Source organism: Octopus bimaculoides, chromosome 7, assembly GCF_001194135.2.
Source record: "Octopus bimaculoides isolate UCB-OBI-ISO-001 chromosome 7, ASM119413v2, whole genome shotgun sequence".
Classification (NCBI taxonomy): domain Eukaryota; kingdom Metazoa; phylum Mollusca; class Cephalopoda; order Octopoda; family Octopodidae; genus Octopus; species Octopus bimaculoides.
The window spans coordinates 80,863,016-80,875,169 of NC_068987.1; the positions used below are offsets into that span (position 1 = coordinate 80,863,016).

A 12,154-nucleotide genomic window follows, 5' to 3' on the forward strand; every position below is an offset into this window, starting at 1 on the left:
ATATATATATATATATATATATATATATATACATATATACGACGGGCTTCTTTCAGCTTCCGTCTACCAAATCCACTCACAAGGCTTTGGTCAGCCCGAGGCTATAGTAGAAGACACTTGCCCAAGGTGCCACGCAGTGGGACTGAATCCGGAACCATGTGGTTGGTAAGCAAGCTACTTACCACACAGCCACTCCTGCACCTTTACTATATATAAGTAAAGGTGAAAAAAGAAAAAAAAAGAAAGAAATCCTAATTAAGAGCATCAGTTAGGGAGATTGGAAAGAATTAAGTACATATGAATTGGTGCAGACAGTTCAGAAAAAGAAAAAAAAACTTATACTCTGCAACACTAATGTCTGTGTTGGTACAGTGCAAAAGCCACGAGCACAGACATGGTTTTGTGGTTAATAAGTTCATTTGAAAACCACATCAAAAAGAGAAGTAAACAGATAATTTGTAAACAGAGTAATTGCTTTGGAGTATCCAAAATTGTACTGAGTTTAATCCTATCTAATCAAAGAAGTAACTTATTACTTATATAAGAGATTTTTAAATAAATTGTTTCGTTAGTTCTGTGCTTTGTAAACCAGGAAATGTTTTTTTATCACGTTTGAGATGTTTTTCATATAAGCTTGTGTGCAGGTACTTGGGGGAAAAAGAAATAGAAGAATGGGAAATTAATTTAGGTGTTATGAATCTCATGGGTATAGTATATGAGAGAGAATGGGGGAGGGATAGAGAGTGAGAGAGAAAAAGAGAGTGTATGAGAGAGAGAGAAAGGGAGTACAAGAAAGAGAAAAAGTGTGTACAAGAGAGAGAATAAGAGAAAGAAAAAGCGTGTGTATGAGAGAGAGGGAGATAGAGAGAGAAAGAGAGAGAGAAAGGGAGTACAAGAGAGAGAGAAAGGGAGTACAAGAGAGAGAGAAAGAGAGTACGAGAGAGAGAGAGAAACGGAGTACAAAAGAGAGGGAGGGAGAGAGAGAAAAAGGGAGAGAAAGAGAGAGTGCAAGATAGAGATGAAAAGAGACAAAACAGAGAAGATATATCTTATCTATTTCACAGTTGCTATTAGTTACACAGGCAATTATCTTAACTTTTGCTGTATTTATTTACATATTTTATAAAACAATTTGCAAACAAAAACATCATTGGTTACAAATTTCCACTGGAAAAAAAAAAATTCCTGATCTGCTGCTTTCCAATTCCAAGGAAGTGTCTGCATTGCAAGACTTGGTTCAAAGAGCACCAGGATTTTGTTTCTTTTTATCACTGTTTACATTCGTTGACAATATACATCGATAAAAGATATACAGTAACCACTCGCCATATCGCAGTTCACTTATTGCGCTCTCAGTACATTGCGGATTTTTCTGGCTAACACATGTGAATTTATATCACAAACTCCTCACTATACTGCAGGTTATGCAGCCGATAGATATTTCTATGTTTTTAGATATTACCTATTTTTGCAGTAAAATAAGCATTTTCACACCTAAAAATTAATAAATTAACATACAGTACAGTACTGCACTGTTTCACACATTAATTAAAATATATTAGAGTACCATAGATGAATAAACAAAGAATTACACATAATGTGTAGAAAACAAAACTCGGGAGGTGGGTGTGTGGTGTTGTTTTGCATTTATAATAAAATAAATATATACAAATTATAAAAATAATAAAAAAAAATATACAGTACATTACTGTTTCTACTTTGGGGATTTTCATCTATCGCAGGGATTTTTGGAATGTAACACCTGTTATAGTTGAGGGATTACTGTACACATTACAGTGTGGTAGTCACCATGAGAGAAACTCTCGTATTGACTATTGGTGCAAAATGCATGCTTGTTTATATTGCGAGCAGAGAAATAAATCCCTATCACCTTCAGTACCAAGACAACCAGATCATGTAATTTCGGCCTTCCTTGGTCTTGTCAATGATGGACACTTGACCACTAGAGATAGCAGCGATCGTTGACAAAAGTGCATTTTGCCACAAAAGCCAATATGAGAGTTTCTCTCATGGTAACTGCTGCAGTATAGCTTGTTCTAACAGAACAACTACCTTAAAGTGGAGATAAATATTACCTCTCGATATTAGTACTACCTCGGTTGCTAATAAATATTTTTTAACACATTACAATAGTAGTAGCAAAACAAGGAGGTAGTTGTAGTAGTAGTAGTAGTAGGAGGAGGAGGAGGAGGGGGAGTAACTGTAGTAGTAGTAGTATTAGAGGTATCCTTAGTCATGTAACTTAGGTGTTTGCAAATTAAAAAAAAAAATACATGATATATTTGAAGGCAGAGTACATTAAAGAACCCAACAAAATGGTCCTCAACTTTTTTGATATCCAGGCCAAATCCCAAACCTCGATTTTTTTAGGGGTCACACAAAAAAACGTTGAACACAAGTCACTTAAAGAGTGAACACCAGAGGGGTGCTTGAGTGCCACATATGGCCCTGGGAGCCACAAGTGAGAACCCATGATGTAACATATTAACCTATACACTGTTTGAGGAGACGTATTGAGTCAAGTAAAATCAAAATAAAAATGAAAATCAGATTAAATCAAATCACAATCAAATGGAAATTGTAGTTGTGGTCAATGCCAGTGCTGCCTGACTGGCTCCCGTGCTGGTGGTATGCAATAAGCACCATTCATGTGTGGGTCATTGCCAGTCTGCCTGACTGGCTCCCTGTGCCAGTGGCACATAAAAAGCACCATCTGAACGTGGTCGATGCCAGCTGCCACCCCTGCCCCAACTGGCTCCTGTGTTGGTAGCACATAAAAAGTACCATCTGAACGTGAATAATGCTGATGCTGCCTGACTGGCTCCTGTGCCGGTGGCACGTAAAAAGCACCCACTACACTCTCAGAGTGGTTGGCGTTAGGAAGAGCACCCAGCTGTAGAAACATTGCCAGACTAGATTGGAGCCTGGTGTGGTTTCGTGTCATGCCTGTTCCCAGTCAAACCGTCCAACCCATGGCAGCATGGAAAGCAGACAGTAAACGATGATGATGATGATGATGATGACTGTCCTTCAGATTAAACAACTTACTCTCATCACAGCCATTGTGATCATCATCATTTTACAACCCCTATTCCATGCTTGCATGGTCAAACATAATTTGTTGCAGGAGCATTTTTTCCTATTTTTTTCTGTTCTGAACCCAAGTAAGGTAATATTTCTCTGAGGTCAGATATGTTTACATGGAAGATTAAAAAGTGATGAACACCGCTAGTTGGATGGTGAAGCTCTTTTACAACTATCAATGTCAAAACAAGGACACACACACACACATATTTGATGGGCTAATTTCAGTTTATGTTAACCAAATCCACTCACAAGGCATTCTCAGCCTAGGGCTAGAGTGAAAGACACTTGCCCAAAGTGCTATGATGTACCAAACTAAAAAAGTGAGTACTGGAATTGATTTGTTTGATGAAATCTTTCAAGGCAGTACCCCAGCATGGCCACTGTCTAATAACTGAAACGAGTAAAAGATAAAAAAAAAACAAATGTAAAACTGACTTTGTCCTTTTGACAGGGACCCACCTGAGACGGCCCCTGATTCTGTGATACAAACTGCTTGTGATCTAAATTAAAAACTTCCCTCAAAATCCCCCATTAATTTATGCTCCAAACAGTAGCTTAATAATGACATAGTTATTTAGCTAAATTTTTCTTTATTTTCTAAATTAATTGTAAGGTAGCGTATTTCAACAGAAATATGGTAAGAAAAACGTTAAAATTCCACATACCTATTTTGCTTTCAATTATAATCTTTCTTGAAGGAATCTTCTTACTCAAAATCTCCAAACACTCAAGTAGGACAGTTTCATTTTGATCTTTCACATACAGTTTTTCCTTGATTGAGGCAATCTCATCTGTAGTCACAACTCTCTGAAAAGTAAAAAAGACACAAAAGTGGTAAATATGAACATATGTGCCACCACCACCACCATCACGATCAAAAGATCCAGTTCTTCCAATAGTGCCACAAGGTGAACAGTTTGGCAGCTAATATACACAATAATAAAAAGAACCACCAACCATTGTAGGTGTGAATTTCAACTGTATGCTCTCTCTCAATTGCCAACTAATTACTTAACTGATTAGACTAGGTGTATTTCATGGTTCCATCAGTACAAAAAATGTTGTCTACCAAAACTAAAGAGTAGTGTGCGGGCACCATATTTTATGTAGCCATGTGGCATAGTGGTAAGAGTATTGCATTCACAATTGCCAGATCATGGGTTTGATTCACAGACCAGGCAGTATGTTGCGCTCTTGAGCATAACACTTCTTTTCATGTTGCTCTAGTACTGTGTAGGGACCAGCAAAGAATAGACCCAACATTTCCTCTCATCATCATCATCGTTTAACATAAATTTTCCATGCTGGCATCAGTTCAACAGGAGCTTCACATCTGTTTTGGTATGGTTTCTATGGCTGCATGCCCATCCTAACACCAACCACTTTACAGGGTGTATTGGGTGCTTTTATGCAGCACTGGCATGGGTGTTTTTTACATGGCACCAGTACCTGTGAGCTCACAAGATTAAGAATGCTCAGCCGGAGAGGGTTGCAAGGGACAAGCCTGAATGCAAGGACAATCATGCTTTTACTTAGCTTGATATGTCTTTTCAAGCACAGCAAACCACCAACAATCTCGGTCCCTTGCTAATCCCTCTGTGAGTCCCAATGTCTGTAGATCCTTTCTCACCACTTCATCCTACATCTTCCTGCGTCTACCCCTTTCACGATTCCCACTACAATTAGAGGTTGGCACCTCTTGATGCAACTGTATTCATTCATATGCATTACATGGCCATACCAGTACAGTCTTCTCTTTTGCATATTACATCTGATGCCTTGTATACCCAGTGTGTTTTCCCACAAATCACTTACACTGTTGTATATGCACACTGACATTACACATCCAGTGGAGCATACTAGTTTCATTTCTTTTAAGCCTTCACATATCCTCAGTAGTCACAGCCCATGTTTCACTGCCATGTAGCATAGCTGTTCATTCACAGGCATCATACAATCCACCTTCCACTCTTAAAGACTGGTCCTTCATTACTGACAGAGGTAGTAGCTCTCTGAACTTCGCCCAGCCTATTTTTATTCAAGCAGCTATGCTTTCAGAAAATCTCCCTCACTACTAAGTTGGTTATCTAAGTAACAGAAACTGTCTGTTATTTTTAAGGATCTTTAGGAAAAGGTGACTAAAAGAGGTGCAGGTAGGATTTGCACTCCAGTCTTGTAAAACACTCACCAGCATACAGACTCATGGGTTGGAAGGTTGTCACTTGGGTGGTGCAAAGGTGTCATCTGTCAGGAGTAGGGAATCACCAACAAATGGTGGATGCAGTGACATACTGTTACAGTGCATGTTCCCATACTACTACCATATTTCCTGACAAATCAAGTCTATGATCCAGGCACTTCACTTTACATCATATCGTTGATGCTAATAGTGTCAATAATATAGGAGTACGCATAAAGGCTGAATTTCGTCTGCCTTTACGTCCTGAGTTCAAATTCTGCCAAGATCAACTTTGCCTTTCATCCTTTCGGGGTCAATAAATTAAGTACCAGTCGCATAATGGGGTAGATCTAATCGACTGGTCCTCTCCCCAAAAATTTCAAGCCTTGCGCCTAGAGTAGAAAAGGACCGTTAGCATGTTGGGTAAAATGCTTAGTGGTATTTTGTCAATCTTTACGTTCTGAGTTCAAATTCCACCATGGTTGACTTTGCCTTTCATCTTTTCAGGGTTGATAAAATAAGTACCAGTTGAACACTGGGGTTGATATAGTTGACTTACCCACTCCACTGAAATTGCTGGCCTTGTGCCAAAATTTGAAATCAATATAGGAGTGTGTAGAGGTACTACCAGGTCTTTTCAAGTGATTTGATGACACCTTCAGTTATAACACAATGATCAATAATGGCTAATAATGTTCAATAATGTTCAACTGAATTGAGTGATGAGGTGAAGGTCATTGATACAAACAATAACACAATATTACATTATACAAGTTAGAACAAACAAAATGTATACACAATATATAAAAATATATAGATGAAGCCATAAAAATTTTTCAAAGATAGACATTTACTTACAATTTATAACTACACATATACTTATATACACATTTAAACATACTCATATACTGGCGCAGGAGTGGCTGTGTGGTAAGTAGCTTGCTTATCAACCACATGGTTCTGGGTTCAGTCCCACTGCACGGCATCTTGGGCAACTCTCTTCTACTGCAGCCTCAGGCTGACCAAAGCCTTGTGAGTGGATTTGGTAGAATGAAAAAAACTGAAAGAAGCCCATCGTATATATATATATATATATCATCATCATCATCATCATCGTTTAACGTCCGCTTTCCATGCTAGCATGGGTTGGACGACTTGACTGAGGACTGGTGAAACCGGATGGCAACACCAGGCTCCAATCTAAATTTGGCAGAGTTTCTACAGCTGGATGCCCTTCCTAACGCCAACCACTCAGAGAGTGTAGTAGGTGCTTTTACGTGTCACCTGCACGAAAGCCAGTCAGGCGATACTGGCAACGGCCATGCTCGAAATGGTGTCTTTTATGTGCCACCCGCACAAGCCAGTCCAGGGGCACTGGCAACGATCTCGCTCGAAAATCCTATGGAGGCCAGTCAATATATATATATATATATGAATGTGTGTGTATATATTTGTGCGTCTGTGTTTGTCCCCCCCCCCGTCGCTTGACAACCAATGTTGGTGTATCTACATCCATGAAACTTAGCGGTTCGGCAAAAGAGACTGATAGAATAAGTACTAGACTTTAAACTGGGGTTGATTTGTTTGACTTATACACTTCTAGGTGATGCCCCAGTATGGCCACTGTCCAGTGAGTGAAACAAAATAAAAGAAAAAAATTAAATATATATGTTACAATATCAGTGTGCTTAGATTGTTTATGTATGAATATACAATTTCTTATAATTGCATTTATGTTTGTTTTATGCTGACGTCGCTTCCATATTTCTAAATATACTTCTAGATTTTCATTTCTAATTGTTATTCAACTAATTAAAAACACATTCAAAATTAATGCAATATGTAAATATTCTTTGTTTTTAATTTTTCTTGTCTATACTGCATTTTCAATGCATTGAAATTATTTTATATTTAAGCAATAATTATAACTTTATATACATATTTTTTTTTTAATATTCATTTTGGCCATTATATCATACATGACTGATGTGTACATAATGACAATATGCAAAGATGTAAATTTGTCAAACATGGACTCCAGTCGAAGTCCTACTATATTCTCCACATATTTTTATTCCCTTTCATATTCTCTTTATGTCTGCATCAGTAATTTGTTCAAATTTAAACAGGTTTTTCACTGTTCAATACTAGGCTTCGAATCAATGAAATCAAATTCATTGATTTATAATTTCCTGCAATATCAATTCAAAATAGTTCATTGATGAGATTTACACATATGTTGAAATTCAACATTTTTCCTTACTTCACTTTCATCTTTTTTTTTTCCATGTTTTGTTGCACGTTTTCCTTTAAATCAAATACTATCAGATGTGGTAATACAGGTTGCTTGTTTTAGCCCTCAACCTTCACAGCGCCATGCTTATGATCTTCCACCACCTTTTATCTTTAACATAACTAATTTTGCCAAGGTTTACTGATATATATATATGTATGTATGTATGCATGCATGTATATATGCATACATTTTATGTTATTCATCTAATAAAGACATTCAAAATTAATATTACATATAACCATGCCTGCCACTCTATGCCTTTCCCATCCACTCTGGCAAATGACCCAACATTATGTCATCTCTCTTTCATCCTTCTCCTAACTACTGTATTATCATTACTATTCTGCTGTTTTACACTATCTAATATTTCCAACTCACTCCTGGTCCCCCTACCCTGCTCGTTCCTTTCCACCTCATACTGTGAAAATCCACTCTTGCACCACCTTGTTACCATTTTAATCACTTTCCAGCTCCACCTTGTTCTGCTCTTGCCCTTTTCTTTCGAATTTTACTCCTTTTCTAGCAAAAAGTTGCCCCCACATGGTCCATAGTTTTACAAGCAGCTGGTGGCATGAAAAAAGCACTCAGTACATGCTGTAAAGTAGTTGGCATTAGGAAAGGCATCCAGACATAGAAACATGCCAAAGCAAACACTGGAGCACAATGTATTCCTTGAATGCATCAGATCCTGTCATACTGTCCAACCCACATCAGCATGGAATATGGACATCAAATGATGATGATGAAGATGGTGATGATGATGAAGATGGTGATGATGATGAAGATGGTGATGATGATGAAGTAAATTTTCATTATTATTCATTTTTCTTCTCTGTAATAAATTTTTTGATGTAGTCAAGCTATTTCATATTTCATGTGGATGTATGTGTGTTTTGATTAGTAAACTCTTTAAAACACAACACATTTTAAAATCTACAATCATTTAATTTCCTTCTAATTAATCATGTGAAGTCAAGATTAAAGAAAAATTTAATTTTATAGTAGTCAAATGCTGTCAGTGGAATACAGCTATTAAATCACAATGAAATGAAGTGGAGATATTTTGACTAAAAGTGAGAAATCAAAAACCAAATGAATCTAGGGAAGGTCTCAAGAAATAGAGAGAAAAAAATGAATAAAACATCCACACCACAAATAAAAAAGCACTATAAAAAAAGAACAAATAGCAACAAGAGCCCAGAAAACAATAGGGGACAATCCATCAACCAAGATAGGAACTTTGTAAAAACAGAAGCAGTGGTGATGGCCTTAGAAAGAATGTGGGTAAAGTTGCTGATCAATTTTCCCTTGCAGCAATTTAAAGTACTTTTGCTTCTAGTTTCATACCATAGCTTCTGATAAAAGAAAGTCTTCTGTATAAACCCTAGGGGCAGAATGAGACAAATGGCTGAAGCTGTTTCAATGTTGATGATCTGGCATGGCTGACTGGACGTTCAGCTCTTTGGTGCTAGAAGCAAAATCACATACACACGTCTGCATCTACAGATAGGATGAGAGAGAAAGAGAGAGGGAGGGAGGGGGAGAAAGACAGAAATTACAATTCATTAACTGAACACAATAAACATAAACACTTTCCCTTCTCTCTCCATAAAGACATATAAACACAGGGAGAAAAAGGGAAGGACAGAGAGAACAGGAAGAACATTAAAACAAGAAAAATAGGAAACTGTCAGATGTCAAATAAGTCAGCATCGAAATAAGTGGTGCCAAAACAACAGTGCCAAAATGTCTCATACACTACTGTGGGTGCCTCTTGTAGAAGATCACTCTGTTACTAGATCCCCTTACTGAGGTTAACTTCTTCCTAGGAGCCATACAAGCCTTGGCTTTCTTCTCTGAATAAGCTTTTAATTAATTCACACTTTTATAATCATTAATAATCTAGTAATTATTAAAATGTGCAACCTTCTTTTATCATGTCTAGATTCTTAGAGCAGAACGTTTGAAGTTCAAGTTATGCCATTTCTCTCATGGTCAATTTTATGTGGATTACTCACATTAACCTCTTATGTAAGATTAGAGAAGCCAACTAACTTACACTTGATCAGTTTCTTTCGTTCAAATTATACTTTAACATTATATCAGAGCTTCCAGCAATCCTAAAGAAACATATATTCATGGAGAGACTTACTTTTTAAGTGAGGGTAAGACTAAAATATATAATCCCTGAGCTTATTTGCTTCAGCTACTTCTGAATCCAGGAAAAAGAAATCGATTATTAATTTCAAAATAAGATCCATGAGAAAGTAGTAAGAAGGAAGATAGAGAAGCAGGGGATAATTTGACAAACCTCTACTTTCAGAGAAAACTTCTAATCCTTGTTAAAGGCCATCTTTGATATGTAGATGTAGGGAAGCATATTAGCTAATGAATGAATACTGTGAGCAGTCATTTGCGTAGTGATGAGTAACAGAAATTATACATACAACACACTTGTCTCTTTCATTTTGTCATATTTTTTTGCTTATTGCCCAGTGTAACATGAGAGTGAGAAACTTTCATATCAACATGAAATTACAAGCCCATAAGCTATAATACATATTTCAGACACTCAATATTATATACAAATTTCCATGTAAACACATAAGCTGTAAATGTCATGATTCAAACTGTCACATCTGACATAAAGCTACAACACTTTCTTGTCAGTTGACTATGCATTGACAACATTACCTTCCTATAGAAAATTTCACATAAAAATATGATTACGTATGGATGGTTTATAAGTAGCAAAATAGAAACTCAAGAATGAACGCAGAAATTTAGCAGATATGAAGCTAACCATGAAATCTACCAGGAATTATCATTGAAAAATGCTATAATTTTATCAGTTATAATAGCATTCATAGTTTACAGTAGACAGTACAAATAACGCTCTAATACTATGAATACTTCATTCAGATGATAGACTAACAAGATCTTGAAATACTAATGGAAATATAAAGAAGCTTAAAAAAGAAAAAGATTGAACTCAAATAGTCATGTCTATAATACATATTTGAAGGGAAAGCAGCTCCTTAGTTACAGAAATATGTGTTTTTTTTTATTTACTATTGTAGCCCCATTGTGTGGTTGAGCAAGTGTCTTCTACAATAGCCTTAGGACAACCAAAGCTTTGCAAGCGGATTTGGTAGAAGGAAACTGGAAGAAGCTTGCTGTGTGTTTGTGTGTGCGCATTTGTACCCTTGTCTAGTCATCGTATGATAGTTGTAAATGAGCATCACCATCATACAAGCGATGTCATTTGTTTCCAATTTTCCATTAAAAAAAAATGTCTAACCAAGGGGAAATTTCAAGCAACAGAAGGTCTCAATGACCATGATTTGTCATTAAGTTTGGTGTCACCTTCCTTGAAATGTCTGAACCGGTTTTGTGCCCCATATTCATTGACAGTTCCTGGGCCATCCACATCATTAATTTCTCTTTCTGCTGCCACTGCACTCAGTCTTTTTCTTGACAGGTAGCAAAACCTGGCTCTAATTGTAATTTTTCCCACCACTCATTATCAAAGTGGTAAAATGAAGAATTCACAATTAAGGTTTATATATCATATATGAAAATAAAGAATAAAAAATTTAGCAATGCTTGGACAACAAGTTGTATCAAATTAAAGACATAACAAGGTGATAGAAGCTGCCAAAAATCATCAGTGAAAATCTGAAAAAAAACTTATAAGTGAACTTGGTACACTCTGTTAATTTCTTGATAGTACTGTATACTGAATGGATGTATGTAAACACCCACACATTCACACAATTATCTTTTTACACAAGTGCAATATCGGCAGTCAATCAATTGTTTAATGTTGTGTCATCAAAGACATTCAGCACTGGGTCATATCTATTGTCTACTGGGGACAAAGAATGAGATTCCTAGCATTAGTTTTTTCATGGTCTTACTTGTTATTAGCAAAGTAAAAATAACTACAATAAGAAATTAAACTAGAGTTAAGGAAAAACCATGGACATTAAGATACTTGCTATTTTAATGTATATAAAATAAACAGAAAACAGAATCAAAAGAAATAAATAAAAAAGACAGACAGCCAACAAGAATCAACTCCATTTAGCTTGATTTAAACTCAAATACATTATCTGTATTCTCAGGTGGAGTTTTCTTTTCTTTTCTTTTCTCTTTTTCATTTTGCAATCACAATTATAAGTTTATTGTAACTTATTCTTAGTCCAACAGAGTATTGCACTAAGTTAAATACAGCCAGTGGATGTCATCTGCTACTGTAGAAGCTATAAGTCAGGTTAGGCAAATATAAAGCACTTGATCGATTGTCAGCTGGCATGTAATGAAAAACCTTCAGCCAATTAAATAAAATCATAGTTGGTTCAGGTGCTTCCTATTTTATTTGTAGTGCTTTATTTTTCTCAGAATATGCGGTAATTATGCAACATGTGTTTTTCTTATATTTTAATTTCAGCTAAATTATATATATATATGTGTGTGTGTGTGTGTGTGTGTGTGTGTGTGTGTGTGTGTGTGGTGTGTGTGTATAATATATATATGTATATATATATATATATCACTATACACACACA

The 12,154-nt window shown here is 36.2% G+C and overlaps 1 protein-coding gene across 1 annotated transcript in view; it reads right to left on the minus strand.

Annotated features, from left to right (window-relative positions):
- LOC106871930 (transcription elongation factor A N-terminal and central domain-containing protein 2) overlaps positions 1 to 12,154 on the minus strand; it is a 155,646-nt gene that overhangs the window by 54,762 nt on the left and 88,730 nt on the right. Inside the window, exon 2 of the mRNA XM_014918690.2 lies at positions 3,774 to 3,915. Within this exon, the coding sequence (XP_014774176.1) occupies positions 3,774 to 3,915 (142 nt within the window). The remainder of the gene's footprint in view (positions 1 to 3,773; positions 3,916 to 12,154) is intronic.